Raw genomic sequence first — 22,115 nt, 5'->3', positions numbered from 1 at the left:
AAAAGATTCCAGGGGAAGTAGATATCTCAACAGCTTTGGCTTTATTTATCTGAGGTAGAGAAACGGGGGGTGATCCCAAATGAGTCTTGCTAGACTCTCCCCCACCCCAAACCCCCAGGAAACAGAGACCAGAGGTGGTGCAGAGCCAAATACAGAGACACAGTTTATTCACCATTTCTGCAGACTGCCTCTCACTGCAAACCAATTTCCATAGGCTGACCTGCCAGCCCGCCCCCAGGCCAGAAGGGCTCCTAGTCCTGGAGGCTCCCTTGCCCAGACCCTGGGAGAAGGCACTGTAACAACAGATAAGGTAGGGGTGCTGCTGGAGCCTCAGCAACTGCTGCAAACATGCCCCGCCCCTCCAAATATAACAGCTTGGAGGAGCAGGGATCGGGGCAGGAGCTGCCCTCATTACAGTTTCAGGTGCCACCCTGGCCCCTGAGCATTTTAGAGAGAGCTGGCTGGGGAAGGGGGTAGAGTCCTACCAGCTCTCCCTCCTCCCCTCAGAGTGGGGCTACCTCTCAGGATAGTTGAGGGTAGGCAGGGGTGTGGTGACCAGGCCTCATTTCTCAAAGTGGTCCAGGGGGTAGTGCTCCCCATAGGTCTGGAGGTGATGGGCTAGGGACTCCTGCTGCTTGCGAAGCTGGGCGGGCATCTCCTGATACACATCTGAGAAGAGGAGGTTGGGGTTGGGCTTCAGCTTCCGTTCAGCCTGCTCAAAGGCCTCCATCACCTGTGGGGGACATGAGTCGGTAGGCAAGCAGCCACTCCCACCCAGAGCCTGGCCTCCTACCTGTGGGACCTGGGCACGGGGTTAACCACTCTGAGTATTTGTGTTCTCATCTGGGCAATGGAGATGATCGTCATAATAGCAATGAAATGGATAACCCCCAAATCCCAGTATCTCCATCCTAGGCAGGGACCAGGCACTGTACCAAGTTTATGGATTCATTTAAGCCTCTCAGCAGCCCTAAGAAGTGGGCAGCTAGGAGATGAGTAACCCGAGGCATAGAGAAGAGAAGGAACTTGCCCACACTGATGTCGTTAAGGGCAGAGACAGGACACACAGTGCCACCTGACACCAGGGTCTGCCTTACCACTGGACAGCACTGCCTCTGGCTCCTAAAGACCAGGCCAAGGTGGGCAGCATGCAGACTCTGGGCAGGGCACTTATACTGCACATGGATCAAGTCACCTAATCCTCAAGCAACCTTCTGAAGCAGGTACCACCAGTATCCCCTTTCAAAGACAAGGACACCGAGAACAGATAATTTGCCAAGGCCACACAACTAGGACTTTCAGAGGTACAGATGGGCCAGGCAGCCTGGCTCCCCAGGCCACACCTGGAGACAACACTGGGGCTGGCTGTCCCTGAGTCTCCAGTCAATGTCCCCAATCTCAGCATCCCCTCCTTCCAGAGTTCTCCACGACAGACCAGTCCTCTACCACACATTCCCCTGGGTGTGGGCCAGCCCCTACCTTCTTGCGAGACTGCTTCCTCCAGGCCTTCTCCTGCTCGTCGTCCCACCAGCCACAGCTCAGCAGGTAGTGCCTCAGCCGGGAGATGGGGTGGTCCTGCTTGTCCCAGTAATTGACCTCATCCACCGAGCGGTATGCTGAACTATCGTCACTGGTGCTGTGGTGCCCGATCCTGCCCAGGGAGAGGGGGCTCAAGGTCAGCTTGGGGCCCCCTGGAGTGGGAATCAGGAGGGAGGGAGGGGGATAGACTAGGGAGGAAGGGGTAAAAATGGAATAAAGGCAAGGAACGGGATGCACTATGGAGTGATGAGGCCATGTTTTAGAGACAGTGATCAACATAAAGGAGATGCTAAAGACAGTGGCTGCCAGAGCTGTGGGGACAATGGCGCGGGAGAGGCAGGCACCGGTAGGTCATGGCCTCGATGAGGAAGGGCTGGTTCTCTGCCACAGCCCGCTGCCGGGCCTCCCGCGTGGCGTTGTACACAGCGAACACGTCGTTGCCATCCACGCGGATCGACATGATGCCATACCCAGGGCCTCGTGCCGCTGTGGGGACAGACAGAAAGCTGGTCAGGTCCCAGAGCTCAGATGAGGAAAACGCACAGGGCCAGAAAGGAACAACTAGGGACAGAAGGAAGGAAAGAAGACAGGGTGAGAAAAGGAGGGCAAAATAGCACTCTGCTCCTTTCTCCAGCAACCTAGCTGATGCCAGACACCACAGGAAGAGAGCAGAGGACGGGGACAGAGGGTGGCAGCGAGGCAGAGGGAAGGAGATGATCCAGAGTGGGGGGTGGCCAGCAGGGCCCATACCGATGCCGTCCCCACGATACTGCTCGGAGGTGGGCGTGGAGATGGCGTAGCCGTTGTTCCGGCAGAAGAAGATGATAGGGCACTCAAGTGTGGCGGCGAAGTTGAAGCCAGCGTGGGCGTCCCCCTCACTGGCTGCCCCCTCGCCGAAGTAACAGATGACAGCCCTGTTAGCGTTGGCCCGCTTGGCCGCATAGGCCGCCCCCACTGCTGCAGGGGAATGAGAGGGCGGTGAGGACAGGATGCACACACGCACACACGCAGCAGCCCATGGCTCGGGGGCTCAGGCAGGGTGTCAACAGCTTTGAGGGGAAAGAAAACACCTGACCTCCTGATTATCCCCCCATGAACCTATCCCTCCACCCCTGTCTTCTCCCTCTCAGCTGACCACAGCTCCAACTTTCCAATTGCTCAGGCCCAAAACTTTGGTATCGTCTGTGATGCCACACTCTCTGTCATTCCCCATATCTACTCCATCTTCAAAATATAGCCAGAATCTTACCCCTTCTCACCACCTCCTCCATACCTCCCTGGTCAAGCCACTAACACCTCTTGCCTGAGTTACTGAGCAGCCTCCTCACTGGCCACCTGCACAGCTCCCCATCCCAATCTGTTACCCACGGGACAGCCAGAGGACTCTTAAAATGTGAGCCAGCCCAAGCTGTTTCACAATGGACTCCTCCCCAACCCATAGCTCCCATTCCACTCTGGGCCAAAGTCCCCACCAAAGGCAAGGGCCACAAGGCCCCACCAGTCTGACCACCTATATCCTCCTCACCACTTCCTAGACTTTGTCTCCAGCCACCCTCCCCATGCTCTTCGTCCCCCACATCACACCTGCCCCACTGGGCTCCCTCCTGCTCCTCAAACACATGAAGCATATACTTGCCTCAAGACACCCATGCGTCCCCTCCCTTACCTCCTCCAGTCTGTGCTTAAATGTCACCTTCTAGTGGTGCCTCCCCGCTACCTGCCCCCATCATGAACCACTCCCGCCAAATGAGTGACTCAGTGGACACCCAAATGGACAGTTAGGGCCAGGGCCCACCCTTATGGAAATCCTGCCTACCTTTAGCTCAAATGCCACCTCCTCTGGGAAAGCTTCCCTGCCACCTCCTACCTAAGAGGCTTGAGCTGCTTGCTGTTCCCAAACAGAACACTATGAGCTAAGGTGTGTGGAGCCTTCTGATGTGCCAGGCACACTGCTGAAGCCTGCAGTGGTACAACTCATGCACCCTGTCTGCCCTGGCTCTGGCACCTGGTGGGTCTGCTTCCCACACGGTCCCCCTTTTAATAGAGGGGACTTCAAAGCACCTAGAGTGAGCTTCAGGGGAGTTTGCTTGACTCCAAGGACTGAAGCAGACATAGGTTAGAATCAGAACCTGAGCCCTGGAGTCACACAGCCCATGACTTGAGTTCCTGCTCTGCTCTCTACCTGCCATGTGACCTTTAGCAAGCGACTTCCCTCTTTGACTTCAATTTCCTTCTCTTTAAAATGGCAGTAAATAATCACGTTCACCTCCATGGCCACAGTGAATGTCCTATTAGACAATGAAAGAGAAGCATTGGCACAGTGCCTGGAGCCTGGTAAGCACTCAGGAATGCACCAGCTGTTTGTGAGCAGGCGAATGGGGTGGACACAAGTTTGGGAAATCCAGAGTATGATCATACTAGCTCAAGACTGCTGAAAACCACCAGAGCACCTCCTCTGAAGGGTCCTAGACAAGAGGTACTTTGAAAGTCTGAAGCACAGACCAGGGCTCTGAAGTTGGTGCCAACCTGGAAGCCCACCTAGATGGGATGGAGAAGAGCTGGGGCCTGGACAGTGGTGTGAGGTTGGTCTGCGTCCTCACCCTGAGGGATCTGTGTGGCCAGTGGAGAGGAGATGGTGACAAAGTGACGTTCCTTGCAGCCGTAGTGGACAGGCATCTGGCGTCCCTTGCCCAGGTCGCTCACATTGCCATAGCACTGGGCCATGAACAGTTCCAGGGGGTAGTCCCGATACATCAGCACACCTGGGTAAGGAGGAGGCAGTGGTTAGCCTGGTGGGTAGTGTGGGGGGGTGGGAGGGTCAGACCAACCCTGTCAGTGATCTGGGACTGCCATTTCCCCATCTGTACAATAAAGAAGCTGGACCAGAGCAGGGGAGGCAAACTTGGACACTCATGGGGACCAGGCAGGTGCCACGGATACATGACCTGATGGGCAGACCAGAAAGCATAGACCTGTCTCAAAATGGAGGCCAATGGTCAAACCAACTGACTGCTGACCAGGGAGGCCAGACAATCCAGTTTTTCAAAAGAAAGCAGAAATCTGGCCTTTCGTCGTTCTTTCTTTTTCAATGAAAAACTGTGAAGTTTTTAAATGTTTTCAACTAATTCAGTTACTTTAAAAAAAAATCATCATTACGAACCAAATAAAAGCACAGGCCACTAATTCATAACTTCTGGGCTAGAGAGGAAATAGTCTAACCTGTTTGTGGTATTAAAACCCGTTCTTCAAACAAACCCTCTGGTGGACACCCACCTCAACATCTAAGATCCAGTCTGGGTGAACGGGGCCCCGCATGCTAAGTCAGAAGACAGGAGGGGGTTTGCGATTATCCTAGGACAAGCTAGGACCCTCTTTGCCCCACCTATAGTGGGGAATAGTCCTCACAGCCACACCTTAGGAGCAGTGCATGGGTCAGTGATGTTCTGCGGAAGCACTCTGAGAGCATGAGCATTATACAGAAGCAGCTATCTGGTGCAGTGGTTTCCAAACCCTTTCTTTACTGCAGAACCCTTTCTTCAGATGAAAATTTAATAGGGATCACATTACACAGCAGTCACATTTTGCGCAAGGGATGCACATCTTCTCTGAATAACAGCTGCAAATATGAATATAACACTACGTGCCAAGCACTACTCTGAGCACTTTTCATAGAGTAACTCAGTTAATCCTCACAACAACCCTATGAAGCAGGTGGGATTTTCCTCCCCATTAACAGATGAGGAAACTGATGTAGGGAATGCTCCCATAACTAGCACCACTTCACACCACCATTAAGTGGCAGGGTAGGGAGCTGGCATAACGCAAAACTCACACAGTTCTAGATTGAGCCTGAGAATGGGAAGTATTTCTGTTTATCGGTTAAAAGAATGCCATCATGAGACACCAACATAAACAGTTCAATACTGCTTGGACAATCGGCTTTGAAATGATACACTTGAAATTTTCATTAGGATTGAGGGTGTTTAGCATTACTTCAACATCCACTTTTGATACAAGCTTATTCGGATTTTCTGTCACACACTTTTGAATGAAGATAATACAAATTCACATAAAGTGTAGCTGTGCTGTTTACAAAACAGAAGAGGAGGTGCTCTGCTTGAAGAGGAAAAGGGGGACCTTGTGGAGGACTGGAGTCTGTCTAAGGTACTGCACCACAAGACCCAGAAATTGGGTCCACCACCTGAGACACCAGGGCAGAGGCAGGGGAAGGAGCTGTTAAAAATACAGACTCACAAGCCCAATGCCCAGGTGGTGCTGACTTGCACCAGAAAACTGCAGGTCCAGTGGGAACTACTGCTCTAGCATGACACCCGACACCTCTTAACACTCCTTTTCACTAAGCACCACTGCCTGCCAGTGCCACAATCAGCATTCCACATACAGTCCTTGGTTTATTGGCCAAACAGCCCTGGGAAGGCAACTATGGTGGCAAAGAGCAAAGAGCGAGAGCCATCTCTGAGTCAGACTGCCATGAAGAAGACACCATTCCACTCCTTAGGAGCTTTGTGGCCTGGACCCCATGACCTCACCTCTCTGACTCAGGCTTCTACCTGGCTTTTACAGGTAATAGTAATGCTGCCTCACATAACTGGGGAGTCTGCCCTTACTCCAGGCAAAGCAATGGAACCTCCATGCCAGCTATTGTTATGAAGGCTGCTCTTATGAAGGCTGCTCTTCTCCTCACTCCACAGCCTAGAGACAGCATCACCATGGCAAGTGGCCTGCCAAGTCAGGGCTGGAGTGCAGGTCTGACTCACTCCACATGAAACCCTTCTACAGCTACCCAGATGCAGGGCCTTCTGCCAACCTTCAGAGCTTTTACTCCTGCAGAGGAGGCCCATGACCAAACAGCCATATGGAAAGCCCAGCTGTCTCTAGTGATTCCCACTAGCCTTACTCGGTCCTGCTTGGAGCCCTCACAAAAGAGACTCCTTCAGCCAAAACATGTACGAAGAGCTCAGCAAACCTGGCAGGGGCCCAGCTTGCTACCCATGTCTAGGAAATCTGTTTCCTTGCTAGTGATGCTGAACCTCAGACAACTATCCCAGAGTATCTGCCCTCCTAGGCACATGGGGGATGGGGGCCTGGCCCAGCTGAAGGGAGTTAACAGTCTGAGAGTAGACTGGAATGCCATGCTGGTCCAGAGAGGGCTCTGAACAGCCACCCTGGCCTGGCCCTACCTCCCTGCTGAAGAGCCACAGTGAGGCCCCAATCACATCAGCCTCCAACTCTGAGTGCCCACCCTGTACCAGACCCTGTGCTGAGGGCTTGTTGCCAACTGCCCCACAACTCCCCTCAACAGCTGTCTTGGGAAGGGTTACCATGACCCTTATAAATGTGGAAACGAGACACAAAGCAGTTAAGCAACTTGCCCAAGGTCGTGCAGTGCCTAAGAGGAAGGGTCAAGATTTGCCTCTCTGGAAGAATCAGTACTCGCTGATGCCCACAGATGGCTCCCTTGCAGGGCCCCCACACCAACACCCAGATCACCCAAATCACTGCCCCCTGGGCTAACTCCTTCACTCCCCAGCACTCATTAATGCTTACCAACTTTCTTCACTCCTATTTTTGATCTTCCTTCCTTTCACTCATTCACTTAGCAAGCTCCCCGGCTGGACCCTGCAGGCCTTCCCACCTGCTCCTTCTACCTGGAGGATACAGTACCTGAAGAGAGGCCAGGAGAGCCCCACACTGGGTGGACAGGGGCACATTCCACACCCACAGCTAGGCCTGGCCCTCAATATATCTCCGAACAACCCCTCAATGCAGGCACTTTCATAAGCCCTATTTTGCAGATGAGAAAACTGAGGCTTAGAGAAGGGAAGTGACTTACCCAAAGTCTGACAACTGGTAATAAATGGTTAAGAGCACAGGCTTCCACTACACTTCTCAGCCTTCAAAGAGGGGAAGTCAACCGCTTCCAAAGTCCAGTCCCTGGCTTGTCTCTTTCGTGCTTAGAACATTCTTCCTCCAGCTCCTCAGACCTTTCTGCCATTATGCTATTCCTGGAGGAGCACTTGAGGTAACTAAAATGGGCACTTTGATGGAGACCACAGGACCAAACCATGGGCAGACATACCTGCCTCCCGGTACTGGCCAAACACCAAGTCCGTGTTGTCCAGGGCGGCTGCACTCCCCACGTGTGTCCCCTCCTCTCCATAGTTGGTCATGTAGAAGGAGATCCGGCCCTGGGGTGGGGTGGGGGGGGGGGGCAGAGGCCCAGGCTTGGTTATGCTGGGCAATGACAGAGAACCAGTCAAATCCTGCCCAGCTTCTGGTGACTCCATTAATCAACAGTCTTCCTCAAGGCCAACCCTGGGCCAGGCCATGCTGGGGTTCCTGCCTTCATGGAGGAACTGCTGGACTGGTTACAGCCAGAGTGATCAGATCTCTGTGATGGAAGTCCAAAGAAGGTACCTGCCCCACCATGGAAGGATATCAGGGAAAACTGCCTAAGCTGAGCAAAGGGGGTGTGGGTGGAAGGTTCCAGGCACAATGAAGGCCATGAGACCAGAAAGGCTAGGACACGAAGTGGGAGGGGTGGGGAAAGATGAGGCAGGACAGGCAGGTAGCACCCAGACAAGGCAGGGAAGGATGCATGTGGACTTTACTCCGAGAACAGTGATAACCCACTGATGGTTCTCCTCATTGGAGCAATGTGGTCAGACTTGTGTTTTAGAAATCTCTCTCAGGCTGCCATCTGGGAAACAGATGGAGAGGACAGGGCTGGTTGCAGCAAGCCAGGAAAGAGGGGGCAGTGACCTGACTTGGTTGTGGTGGGAGGCAGGGAGAGGAGCACATGGATGACTCTTAAGAAGCTGAGTCAGTGGTGCTAGGGAGCAGCAGACCCTGCTGGTTGGCCACACCAGTGCCCAGGCAGTGCCCTGCTCCCAAACACCCCAATCTCAGAGCCTGGAAAAGACAAACACTTGGTTCCCAGCCTACCTTGCAGCTACAGGTGGCTATGGGACACAGTTTTAGCCACAGACTTCAATGGAAGTCTGTTTTTACTTTCTGGATAAAAGGGACCACTACAGCTAGTCCCTGTCCCTACTCCCTTCTTCCTGCCTTGCACATAGCCACAAAGCCTGGACCTGTGGCAGCCATCTTGTGACCATGAAGCAACAAGCATAGGGTAAAAGCCAGTTTGCCAGCAACAGTGAAGCAGAAAGAGAGGAAGGGTCTGGGGCTTTTGCGGTGCTGCCAAGCAGCTGAACAATTTCTAATGAAATATCTAGAGACACAGGGAATGAGGGGGTAGAAAGGGATTAGATGCAGGTTTCCAGTTTGGGCAAATGGGTGGATGCCCTTCACTGAGAAATGGACTAGGGGAGGAAGAGGAGCAGGTCTGGAAGGAAGATGCCAAGGTCAAGTTTGGACAAGCTGAGTTTGCTGTGGGACATCCAGGGCAAGAAGCCAAACAGATGTGGGGCTCTAAGAAGAAGTCTGGCTGGAGATCTGGGGAACCTCTAGCATACACATGGAAGTGAGATCACCCAGAACTGTATGTAGAATGAAACAAAGTGAGCCTGTGATGGCACCCTGAGGGACACCCCATGGCCAGTCCCCCTCAGGGCTCAGCAGTGCCCTCCTTCATGTGTTCCTCAGGCCTGGCTTTCCAGTTGCTGCAGGAGAAACCAATGAATAAGTGCTTTCTTCTAAGTGGGGAGCCAATTAAAGTTAACCAACCTTCTAGTGCCAAGTGAGTAGGCAGATGCTGGGTACTGAGGGCCTGGCAGGGCTGTCAAGGTTAGCGTGGGGAGGAGCTTGAGATGGGCCCCCTGAGGAAACAAGACGGGCTAGTGGCAGAGACTACTGGCTGCCTACCCAGCATCCTATCACCCTTCCTCTCTGTTAACAGAGAGCAACTGCCTGGACTGAAAGACTACATCTCTCAGTCTCCCTTGCAGCCAGGAGTGACCAATGAATGTAAGCAGATGTTATTGGGTGGAACTACCTGGAAAGTTCTATAAAAGAGGCGGTGGGGAGATAGCTATGAAGTGTCATGTCTGACATTCCACCTTCGTCTACTTGCTGTCTGGAATGAGATGTGATGGAGCGAGCTCCAGCAGCCATTTGGATCATGATGGGACCTCACTGTTACTTACAGCTAAACATAATCCTAACAGATACATGCTGAACTGTGATGGATAAGGTGACCTGTGTCAGCCAATAGGCCAGGGATCTTACATGCTGGGTCTCACAGAATTCCTACCCCACTCCTACAAGGTGAGTTCTATCTTTAGCCCCATTTTTTTTTTTTTTTTTTTTTTTTTTTTTTAAAAGGATGACCGGTAAGGGGATCTCAACCCTTGGCTTGGTGTTGTCAGCACCACGCTCAGCCAGTGAGCAAACCGGCCATCCCTATATAGGATCCGAACCCGCGGCCTTGGTGTTATCAGCACCGCACTCTACCGAGTGAGCCACGGGCCGGCCCTTTAGCCCCATTTTTTAACACAGTAAGGAAACTGAGGCAAAGATGAGGAAACTGAAGCAAAGATAAGGGAAAAAAAATCACCTACCCAAAGTTACAGCTGTGATTGTACCCAAGTCTATCAGATTCCAGAGCCCGTCTGCAAAGCGCAGGCAGGGGCAGGAAGGAGTCTATGCATGCAGGAGTGGTGAGGCCTGGCACTGAGGCTGCAGAAGGGGAGCAGAGAGCACTGAGGCCACAGTGGAATGGGGAAGACGGGGTGGTCAGGAAGGGCTGGACTTGATCCTGTAGATGGTGGGAGCTGAGGAAAGTTTCCAGGCAGGGTGGACACACTACCCTAACCTGGGAACCCATACACAGTGTTCCTGTGAGTGGAAGTCTGGGAGTGGGCCACCCACCCAAATCTGCTCAGTACTATCCTCTAGCCCAAGGGGCCTCATGGTTTAGTCTGCAGCAGGATCAGGGGCCTGATACAAATGTGGAGTCCCAAGCCCAACCCCACTTCTGATGCAGCAGGGACCTTACCTGCTGGGTCTCACAGAATTCCTACTTCTGTTGCAGCAGGAGTGGGGAACATCTGAGGGACTGCCTGCCCAACACGTTTCCCCCATTTCTAATAGGAATCCCCTGCCCCTGATCTCAGTCTCTGCAGCCTGGGAAGGATGAGGTCCACTCCTCTATTCCCTTGGTTCCAGGAGGTGGGCATGTGGCCCGGGCCTGGCCAACCAGTCATAGTGATTGGTTCAGGACAGGGTCTATGACCAAAGCTTGGCCAATGAGCACCAGCCCTGGGCCTTCTGCTAGAACCCTAGGGACCATTCTCTTTCCACTGCTAAGTGGGAAAGATATAATTGCAAGACTGGTAGGATCATAATAAATAAGGCAGTTGGCCCTCCATATCAGTGGGCTCTGCATCTGTGGATTAAACCAACTGAGGATGAAAAATATACAGAAAAAAAAAATTGCATCTGTACTAACATGTACAGAATTTTTTTCTTGTCATTCCCTAAACAATATAGTATAACAACTATTTTTTATAGCATTTTACATTGCATTAAATATTATAAGTAATCTAGAGGTGACTTAAGGTACAGTTATGCAGGGGCTGGCCAGATAGCTCAATTGGTTAGAGCGCGGTGTTATAACACCAAGGGTTCAGATCCCCACACCAGCCAGTGGCCTAAAATAAAATAAAGTACAGTCACGGATTGCTTAATGACAGGGATATGTTTGGAGAAGGGCATCATTAGACGATTTCATTGTTGTGTGAACATCATAGAGTTTACTCACAGAAACCTAGATGATATAGCCTACTTACACAACTAGGCTATATGGTACAGCCTATTGTTCGCACGTGGATAATGCATTGCATTATGATGTTACAACAGCTATGATGTCACTAGGCAACAGAAAATTTTCAGCTCCATTGTAATCTTATGGGACCACTGTTGCATATGCGGTCTGTCATTGACCAAAACATCACTATGTGCTGCATTACTATATATGGGAGGATGTGCATAGGTTATATGCAGATATTATATTAGGAACTTGAGCATCTCTGGATTTTGGTATCTGCAGGAGGTCCTGGAAACAATCCCCCATGGGGTACCAACAGACAACCGTAATAGCTAATATTTATTAGGTGCTGGCTAAATGCCAGTTTCATTATTCTTAAGGCCAGTACATATGCCACCATCAATCCTCATGGCAACCTCATGAGGTAGGTGCATGTAAGAAAACTGAAGCACTGAGAAGCAACTTTCCCAGGGTCACAGAGCAGAAAGAGGAAGAAGTAGGACTTCAATCTTACAGACTTGCTCCAGAGCCTGTAACGTGAACCCTTTCTCTCTGCCACCTCTTCAAGAGCCAGGAGCTGCCAGAGACCACCAGTGCTTGAAAATGAATGAAGCCAAGGCAAAGAAGAGTAGAAAAGAGACACACAAAGAGAAAAAGATCTGATAATATCTTTTGAGCTCACTGGATCCAGCTGTGCCTGAAAACAGGGCCTTCTAGACTTGCACTTGAGTCAATAAATTCCCTCTTTATTGACACCGGTTTGACTGGGTCCTTGTCCCCTGATACTAAGACTTCTGAGGACCACAGCGCATTTGACATGGGTCTAGGGTGGTCTCTAGAGTACTGTAGGAAGCACTGCGGGGCCACACAGTTTCTTGGGACTGTGAGTTCCGAAGAGGAAGCGTTGTCAGGCATTCTCCTCCCTGCCCTCTCTCAGCACAGGTAAAGCTCCCAGCCAGGCACACAGTAGGTGTTTTTAGTGGTCAGATCCATCCTTCTGCCCTTGGGCAGGACCCTTTCCACACTCTTCCCCCAGAGCCCCAGGAATTCTAAGCACCTCCAAAAGGATCTCCATCCCTCTCTCCCCTCCTTGGAAGCTGTCCTTCAACCCAAACGCAAGTAAGGAGGACCTCAGGCAATTCCAAACCCCCCTCCCCAGGCTTGTCCCCATGGACCTGCCGCTGGGACTCGTAGAGGATGCGGTCCATGGTGTTGAGCAGCGTCATGCTTTTGTACAATTTCAGCACCTTCTCCTGCGGCAACTGCAGATGGAAGCAGAGACAGACATGCGGAAGTTGGGACTAGAAAATAGATGGGAAAGGGGCCTGGGCAGGGGGGGCACAAAAGTGGGGGAGGCAGCCTCTCACGTGGGGATCCTCGCTGGGGTTGATGATCTGGCCCTGCCGGTCCATGACGCGGTAGATGGGAATTCCAGAGATGACATTGGGCTGGATGAATTCGAGCTTGTCTATAAACTCCGCTGAGGCCCCTGGGAACTGGGGCTTGTCATCCAGGGATGAGAACTGCTGCTGCTGCTGCTGCCTATGGAGGTGCTGGGAGAGACAGGGCAAGGGTGACGCCCATGTCAGGAGAAGCACTGAAGTTCCAGTTGGCTCAACCCTGCTGGTAGGAAGGATGGCAGGGTGGTTAAGTCACCATGGCCCTAGTGGTCTCTGGGACCTGACTCACAGGGTCTGAATCCCAGCTCCACCACTTTCTCGTTGTGACACATTGGGCAAGTTACTACAACTTCTGTCTGTTTCCTCATCTGTAAAATTGGGATAAAAACAATAACATCTATTCCATAGAGGTGTTGCAAACATTAAATGACTCAATAAAGTGGCAGGCAGCGCAAGAACTCGTAGCTATTATTACTCTCATTATCACAGGCTCAAACTCTTCATCCTGGCATTCAAAGCCCCAGTCTGGACACAGACATCCCCTCCTCTCTATCTCCCATTGCTGCCAAAGGCACATACACCTCTGCATAGTACCCTCTAGGCAGCCAGACAGGCTCTTTACTGACCCCTATTCCAGATACTAGGGAGGTCACACAGAATAGATCTTAATTCTTAGAGCTCTTAAGAGTCAGACTGCCTGGGTTCAAATCCCTTTCTGAGTGACATGGCAAAGTGACTTCTCCCCTTCAAGTGTCTCCTTCCTTGTCTAAAATGGAAGACACCTCATGGAAATGCTTTGAGGCTTAAATGAGATCACGCATATAAAATGTGCAGAAGAATATCTGTAAGTCATATGGTAAATGCTCAAAAAATATGTTGGCTATTATCGTTCTACCATCACACCTCTGTTCTCATCTCTTTACAAGAAGGCCTCTTCCCCATCCCCTGGCAAACTGCTCCACATGCTCCAGTGCCCTCTCTACTCCAGTCCCAGCTCTCCCTGCAAGCTCAGGCTGATTCATTCAACAAATATTTGAGCACCTGCTTTGTTCAACCCCTCTGCTTCATTCTGGGAGCCTACGACAGGCAAGACATCTGTCCTTGCTGCCTCACAGGGAAGACAGAAGCTGAACAAGTAATGATTCTTATTATTCTACAACAGAGGGGAAGGAGGGGAAGGCTTCTCTGAGGAAGTGATGTTACAACTGAGACCTGAAGGACAACTAGGAGTTAGAGAAATAGCATTCCAGGCAGGGGGAACTGAACATGCAAAAGACAAAAAGTGAGGAAAGGCATGTACTCTGTGGAAACTGGAAAGAGCTCAGAGTGGCTGGAGGACTCCTGTGAGGACATCACACATCCTCAGATCAGAGAGGAAGCATAGCTGGGAAAGCCCAAGAGACCTGTGAGAAGTCTAAATACTCAGTAGGATGTGGACCAATTAGAATTTTTGGCTCTTGAGCCAGACAGCCTTGAACTGGACCAGGGTTAGGTTTATGAAGTCCACACCCGCTGTGTGCCATGCTGAACTTGTCATGCACAGTCTTACTGAGTACTCAGAAAATCTGTGAGGCTGGATTATTTGCTATTGCCCCTGAGTAGATGAGGAAACTAAGGCTTGGAGAGGTAAAATAACCTGCATGAGGCCACAAATCTAAAAACAAAATAGGCTGGTTTACTAGCTCAACTGATTAGAGTACAGCCTTATAACAGCAAGGTCATGGATTCGGATTCCCATACTGGCCAGCTATCCAAAAAAAAAAGTGAAAAAAAAAAATTATGTCAGGACTGGACTTCAAATGTAGGCAGGGCCGAGATCCAGACCCCAAAAATGCATGCTCCTAATCCCAACTGACATTGCCAGCCTGGTTTTCACACATCTGTGCCTTTTTTCCCACTGCTCCAATTCCTTAGTTCAGTAATTGTGGCTTCACTTTGAATGGGAGCTAAAGAAGGACTAGGTTTGCCAGGAGCTGAATCTCACATGTGGGTGCTCAAGTGTTTCCCCCTCCCTTCCTTTAATTGCAATGAACAGGCTATCCAAGGTTCCAGAGGGGCAACACTTTATGTGTGTTCATTTATCTGCATTTGTGGTTGTGAAGAGATTACACTCCCAACAGCAAGGCAGGTTCAGGCCTGAGAACATCACAGCAGACTTCCCCTCCCCTTGCAAGGAGGAAGCAGCCAGCTTCTTATAGCACCAAGCTTCTCCCTTCTAAGCACTCAAGCATAGCTGGACTCCTACATCTACCTAGAAGATTCCTTTGTCTTGTGTCTGTCTCCCACACACACAAGTTCCAGGAAGGCAAGAAGAGCATCCAGATTGGCTTACACAGCAGACACTCAATAGGTTAATTACAGAATGCACGAACAAGTGGTTAAGTTCACTGGCTCTGGAGTCAGAATGACCTGGGTTCCACTTTCTTAGGTCATTGCGTGGTTCTCTGATAAAGACTTCGTCTCTTTGAATTTCCTCCTATGTAAAAAGGCTGCAGAGGGCTGTGTGAAAAATTCCTAAGATAATGCACACAAGGGGTTCAGCACAGGCCTGGGACGTGTTATGTGCTCAAAAACTGGTAAAAGGGAGAAAAACAAAACCTAGGAAGGTTAAAACATGGGAAAAAGGGAAATGAATGGCACCTTAGGAAAAAGATGGGGGAAAACAGGAGTTGGGGAGGACTGACTGCACCCTGAACTGGATTTTAACATCAGACTGTGGCCCCAGCAGACACTACAGAGAGAGAGAGACAGACAGACAGAGAGAGAAAGAGACAGAGACTGAGGCACAGGGGAGACATGGTGACAGAACAGGACTGAAGGCTGAAGTATGGGGAGGGGCACTGAGAGAGTAGGCTCAGAGCCAGCAGGAGTCAAGAGTATAGGGTCTGAGGGCTGACAATAAACCAGCGTGTCAGGGCAGGACTGTCTGCCTCTGGAGGCTGGAAAGCTGTCAGGACACTCCAATGCACACCATATACCGGACAGCTACCATCAGGGCACCCTGACATACTCCACACACTGTAAAGCTACCATTAGGGCACCTCAGCTGGGCCTGGGCTCTGTCCTCCTTCCCCTTCTTTCCTGGGCCTGTGGAGATGATGGCAGTCCCCCAGGGTTACTGTGCTGATCCAATGAGACACACAAAAGGCTCCACACAGTGCCTAGTTCTGAGGAAACGCTCCATTATGGGAGTGGGTAGTAAAAATGCCTACAGAGGAAGGATACGACTCCACCTATTTTTTTCCTTCTGTTTTTTGGTGTGTGTGTGTGTTGGCGGGGGTTGGCCTGGTGGCAGAGGCTGCACAGATTTACACAAAACCTCGAAGCCACATCCTCTTCCACCACACAGAAGAGCACCACCTGCCTTCCCTGGATGGTCTGGTCTGCCCAGTGGAGTCATTCCCTAAGACACCATGGTTAAGGGCGCAGACTCTAAGCAGACTGTGGGCTCCTGATCATGTAACTAAAACTCCCTGGAAAGAACAAAAAACAAAATAAAAACTCCCTCAGCCTCAGTTTCCTCCTTTGTACACTGGGGGTGGCATGAGTACCTATCTCAGGGTTGTCATAAGGATTAAACAAATTGATACATATAGATTGCTCAGCCCAGTGCCTGGCACATAACAAATGCTTGATAAATAGAAGCAGCTAACAAGTGTACTTGATGATTGTTACTGCCAAACAGGTAGCTTTTGAATATCTGTTGCAAGTCAGGCCCTGAATTAAGGACTGGAGATGGGGAGGGAGGGATGACAAACACTGAACACACAAGTAACCATCGTGAGGGACAATCTCAGAGGAGACAGGATAGTATAATGGTTCACCACAAGGTAGGGTAGGAGGAGGACTTAAGAACTAAACTGTCTGTGTTCAAAGCCTGGTTCTGTCCCTTTTCAGCCATGTGACATTGGGCAGAAAAGCCTGTCTCCCGGAACCTATGTCAGTTCATGGAGATAATAATATCTGGCTCACAGGCTCATGGAGAGGCAGGTAAAACACCAGTCATAGCTCTAGGAGGAATCTTTCACTAGCAAGCATCAGATGAAGCACCAGGAAAAGGCTTCCTAGAGAAGGGGGAGTTGAGCCAAGCCCTGCTCAGCAGGCAGGGATGAGGCCTTAAGGCTACAGGGTTAGAACACTTCAGTCCTAGGTAACAACAAAGGTTCTGAGGCAAGAGAAGAGAGCCTGGAACACTGAAGACCAGTATGGCTCGAACGGGTTAACAAGAGCCAACTATGTGTCTAGGCACCTGTTGGGAAAATATAGGAAAATGCTCAGGGCCTCTCAGATGTTCAGAATCTTGCCGAGCATTTGATGTAAATATGCACGTGCACCCAGGTGCTCCTTGGTTATTGTCTAACGTAATCACGCATGTGTGCCCAAGTGTCCTGGATTATGGACTTAAGTATAAAGGATGAGTGGCTCTGAGCCACAGGGCCCCCTGCCCCCGGGATGGTCACTGTTGCTGGAGGCTGTTGCTGCCAGGGCTCCTGTGACCCTCCGAGACTACACTGCTGCCGTTGTTGAGGACTGAGCTTATGTCGTCTGCCAACGGCTCCGGAACCTTTCCCAATGACCTAGCGTGGACCTGCTTGTGAGAGGCCTGGTAAACCAGTCTGTGCAATGGGTTTGAAGGGTCTGAGCCCTAGCCCTGACAATACACATGGAAACTTAGTATAACTAAAATAATGAAACGTTTTGGCTTTAGTTATGAAATGCCTAGCCATACAACTGGTGTAGCTATTTCTGTAACCCGACAAGTGGCATAGTCCCCAGCTTTACAGCACTCCACAAAGTACTTTATTTATGCCTATGTGCTCACTGAACCCATGTGCCATCCAGGTGAGGCAGGCACTATTATTACTATACTTCCACAAGAGAGGTGGCATCTGAGGCCCAGAGGGGTTAAGCAACTTGTCTGAGGCCACAGAGATAATGAGAGGGGTCATATTAGCATAAGCAGCCAGGCAGCCTGACCACTACTGCCTGGGGAGACTGGAAGAAAAGTCAGGTCCAGAGCATGGAAAGTTCTGTGGATGGTGCCAGTTAACTCCCAGTCCTCCATACCTAGAACAGTTAAGGCCAATCAAACCCACTCTGTCCTGGGCTCTGACACACTCTGTCCTCAAAAAGCAAAGAGCTGAGCCTCCCCTTCCGAGGATTTCTGGTTGGGAGGAGGAGATATGGAGATTAATCAGGCTTTCTCTGGCCTCAGGGACCCAGGGGCTTTAGTAGCACCAGGCTCCCCCAGGCACTGAAGGTGCTATGAGCCCAGGGAGGGCATTTACCTCTCTGTCTGACTCAGTCAGGACAACACCAGATTTACTACACCTGAAGAAAAGCAGCAGCTCCCATTTCTTGAGGCCTGACTGCATTCTCTCTAATCTTCACCACAGCTCTCTAAGGGAGGTACTATTATTGTTCCTGTTTTATAGATGGAGACTTGGCATTTTGAGTCCAGAAAGCTTCCCTGAGGAAGTGGCAGGTCAGCTGTCATCTGAAGGACCACATACTCAAGGAAGGAAAAGATCACCAGCAGAGCTAAAGCACTGAAAGGGAAGGCACGTTGGGGGCTGAGGCCAGACCTTCCCAACCTAACTTCCAACAATCCCCAACAGCCCAGGCAGAGTGGCTTGGGCAGAGGCTGGTGATACATGCCAGGACTGGACTAAGCAGGATGTTGCAAGACTTGAACCTAAGCCCCACTCCTTCTCCTCCTCGCAGCCTGGTACCATGAAAAGAAATTGGGTTTTGGAGTCCAGAGCTCCAAGTTCAGACCTCATCTCTCCAAGCCTCCGTTTCCCACCCTGTAATAGCAGAGTACTACCAGTACAGACCTTGCAGTGTGCCTGTATTAAATATAATAATGGATGTGAGCTGGCATTATGTCATGAAGTGCTTCATGATGTCAAAAGAGACCAGGTTTCTTAAGATATTAGCCAAGAGGGAGTTGGACCCAATTGATTAAGAGATCAGTAATGATCATCTCCATTCATCACACAATACACAATGGGCACCTACCGCTTGGAGACACGGCACAGGGCACTGGAGCCTGTGACAGACTGCCCTGGAACAGCTAGGTAGGAAAAATAACATTACTGATCATTAGCAGACTGAACTTAGGTGCTCCCTGACTTCCAATAGGTTAAGGACTAAATTTACCCCACTTGCAAGAGTCAGAGAAGTGAAATGGCTTGGCCAAGCCCAGGGCTGGGGTGGTGACTGAGAAACTGACTCATAACTCCCTGACAATCTGAATTACCTTCCTCCTCTTCTCCTTGAGATATGATAGCAGGAGGAAGAAGGGGGGTGGAAAACAGGCAAACACCTCCAGGGCAGCAGTGTACTCAGTATAAGGGGTGGTTAGAGGAGTGGCAAGAAAGCAAGGACGAAGTAAGGCAGCCCCATCCCTCCTCCCACTTGACCTGCCCCAGGAATCCGATCCAATCTGTCCATCACAATGCAACCTCCCAAACCTTCCCCTAAGGCACTATCTCTTCCTCTCCACCTTCATAAAAACTCCACCACCCAATATGACAGCCACCAGCCACTTACGGCTATTTAAACTTAAATTCATTAGTGGGGCCAGCCCCTGGCTCACTCGGGAGAGTGTGGTGCTCATAACACCAAGGCCATGGGTTTGGGTCCTATATAGGGATGGCTGGTTCGCTCACTGGCTGAGCGTGGTGCTGACAACACCACGCCAAGGGTTAAGATCCCCTTACCGGTCATCTTTTTTAAATAAATAAATTAATTAATTAAATAAACTTAAATTCATTAAAAAATTGAATAATATTAAAACTTCTGTTCCTCAGTCACACTAGCCACATTTAAAGTGTCCATTAGCCATGTGTGGCTAAGTGGCTACTGTGCTTGACAACGCAAATATAAAACATTTCCACTATCACAAAAAGTTCTTTTGGATAGTCCTGGTCTAAAATCTTTAACCAAATGCTACTACCCTTTCCCCCCACTCGAAAAAAATTGAGTCTCTTTTTTAATCTTAGAAAGAACAGGTGGGAGATATACAAGTGAGGAGAAAAAGGTGACTCAAGAAAATATAAATTTTTTAACATATAAATAAAAAGTAGGGCCTTCTTCCTCCCTTCCCCCAAAACATGAAGGAGGGGAGGCAGGGGTGAAGGGAACAAGGAAACTAAACCAGGAGGGAAATGGATTTAATCAGCCACAAACGACCTTTCCCTGTGCGTGCCCCCGCCCTGCCCACCTCCCACCCGACTTGCCCAGCCAATGGGCCCCTGGGACTTAGATCAGCTGTAAAGAATCCGATCCATAAAAATAAAAAAGCAAAAGGGAACATCCCAAAGGCAGGAGATTGCCCTTCCAACATCCTACTCTTGCAAACCTGCATTTACCTGCTTCAAGTGACTGCCTTCCTAGATAACCACGCCTCCACTCCAGGCCCCTCCTACTCACCCTCCTCCCCGTTTCTCCCCCTACCCAGAGCTTCTCCTACAGACTCCACCTTTCCTTAAGGATTGGGGATCAGAGATCTTGATAGATTTTTCCCGAGGGCCCTGGCAATCCAGACCCTCCCAAGGGCATCTCCTTTCTTCTCCCCATCTCCAAGGTCAGTTTCTGTCCCTTCCCTCCACCCTCACTAACAACAGTAGCCCACATTCCCATTGCCCTTACGATGTGCCAGGTTCAGTCTTAGCACTTTACATATTGAATTTTTACAACCCTATGAGGTGGCCACTGTTAGTATTTTACAGATATGGATATTAGGTCCAGACGTGGATATAAGGCCCAAGGCTACACAACTGGAAAGTGGCAGAGCAGGTGGATGAACTCACTTGGTCTAGCTCCAGAACCGACCCACTTCACCACTACTCTCTTACCTGCGCAATTTTAGTTCAAATCTCTTCGGCAGCCCAATGCCTCTCCCCTTCTAAACGGGGGCTTCCAGCTAGATTTTTTGTAGTGTGATCTTGCCCTTAGCAGCATCTACCTAAAAGAATTCTGACCCTTTTCACAGGAAACAAACTTTTCTCAAATGTTTCTAATAAATGTGGGCAAAGTGCCCTGTCTGGCACCTTTCTCCCTTCTTTTCTCCCCTCATTAATTCAACAAATGCTTACTGGTCATCTCCTCTGTGAAGTGTCCAGAACACACGAAGTCCCTGTCTGACATTCGATCAGAGGAGACAAGAATCAAACGAGGGCTGGCGGGTTAGCTCAGTTGGTTGAAGCACAGCCTTGTGGGCTGGCCTGTGGCTCACTCGGGAGAGTGTGGTGCTGATAACACCAAGTCAAATCAAGGGTTAAGATCCCCTTACCGGTCATCTCCAAAAAAAAAAAAAAAATGCACAGCCTTGTAACACCAAGGTCACGGGTTTGGAGCCACGTACCAGCCGGCTACCACCACCAAAAAAAGAGAGGGTTTTTTTTACACAATAATTTTAAAATTAGAATTGTGACAAAGCAAGAAATGCAGAGCCCTACAAAAGCCCGTGACGGGGACCTGATCTCTCCTTTCTCCTCTTTGAAGAGGGCTCTAGGCTGGCCGGTTAGCTCAGTTGGTTAGAACGTGGTGGAGATACCGCCAAGGTCCAGGGTTCGATCCCTGTCTGGCCAGTCACAAAGAAAAAAAAAAAGAGAAAAAGAGAGAGAGGAATCTTTACTCAGAAGTCTCCCCCTTACTAAGTTAGTTTCATTTTCCAACCCCTGAGGGAAAAGGTCTCGCCGCCCTCCCCTGCCCGTCCAAGGAGCCAAACCTGAGGATGTGTAGAAACTAGTGAGGAACCCTCATCCCTCTCTCCAAAATGTCTCCCTCCCATAGGGTCCACAAAAGAGCTACCTCGCTTTTCCCTCTCCTAAGGAAGTGCAAGTTCTCTCCTTGAGTGTCTTCTCCAAGTGGTCCCAGTCCTTTTCCCTTCTATGACAGCCCTTCCTTCACAACCTGCAGGGACCCCACACTCGGAAGATAGCCTTTACGTCCCTACTCCCCACTGGGGCCGCAGGTACTCACATTTCTAGCAATCCCCCGAGGTCCAGGCCGCCGCAGCAGCAGGAGGGCAGCCTGCCTCAGGCTGCGGCTTGGCCCCCAGACCCTCGGCACAGCGATAGCTACCGCCATCTTGGCTAACAACCACCCGGCGATCCGCCCCTCTCCTACTCTAGACTGGGGGCTGCCCCTTCATGAGCCTGACTCAAATACTAGCACTACTCTGCCAAGACAACGCCTGCTTCCGCTCCCGTGGTCGCTAGGACGCACAGATGGGTAGGGAAGACAATCTTTCTTCTCCAAAATTACTCCGATCTCTTCAGAGTAGTTCCTCCTGTAACAGGCCAAAAAGAGGGCAACCTAACCACAGCCTCAGGAAAACCACTGAGGACCCAGGGGCCTCGGGTAGGGCGAACCCATGCCAAGGCCCTCTTTTCTATTATCCAATACCTTTGCCG

The 22,115-nt window shown here is 50.5% G+C and overlaps 1 protein-coding gene across 2 annotated transcripts; it reads right to left on the bottom strand.

Annotated features, from left to right (window-relative positions):
- Positions 1-18: 18 nt before the first annotated feature.
- Positions 19-21,976, bottom strand: BCKDHA (branched chain keto acid dehydrogenase E1 subunit alpha). Of its 2 annotated transcripts, none has more exons than XM_063110580.1 (9): positions 21,682-21,976; positions 12,658-12,843; positions 12,466-12,552; positions 7,640-7,748; positions 4,140-4,301; positions 2,290-2,493; positions 1,884-2,025; positions 1,480-1,651; positions 19-733 (listed from the first exon to the last, which is right to left on the bottom strand). In XM_063110580.1, exons 1-9 carry the CDS (start codon positions 21,787-21,789, stop codon positions 563-565), a joined length of 1,341 nt encoding a protein of 446 aa, XP_062966650.1. In that variant the 5' UTR covers positions 21,790-21,976; the 3' UTR covers positions 19-562. The 2 variants fall into 2 exon arrangements, with proteins under 2 accessions (XP_062966650.1, XP_062966649.1); XM_063110579.1 differs by having other exon boundaries at positions 2,290-2,496; positions 21,682-21,975.
- Positions 21,977-22,115: the final 139 nt, after the last annotated feature.

Source organism: Cynocephalus volans, chromosome 10 (genome assembly GCF_027409185.1).
Source record: "Cynocephalus volans isolate mCynVol1 chromosome 10, mCynVol1.pri, whole genome shotgun sequence".
NCBI lineage: Eukaryota > Metazoa > Chordata > Mammalia > Dermoptera > Cynocephalidae > Cynocephalus > Cynocephalus volans.
Note: the sequence above shows the minus strand (reverse complement) of the source record. Positions and strands in the feature narration are given on the sequence as shown.

Bases quoted from the DNA above. Each gene is read 5' to 3' on its own strand.
- BCKDHA (XM_063110579.1), bottom strand. From the start codon at position 21,789: ATGGCGGTAGCTATCGCTGTGCCGAGGGTCTGGGGGCCAAGCCGCAGC. The intron at 7,749-12,465 runs GTCCATGGGGAC...ACCCCACCCCAG, and splicing joins TCTACGAGTCCCAGCGGCAG to GGCCGGATCTCCTTCTACAT. The intron at 4,302-7,639 runs GTATGTCTGCCC...CTCCTTACCCAG, and splicing joins TGGCCAGTACCGGGAGGCAG to GTGTGCTGATGTATCGGGAC.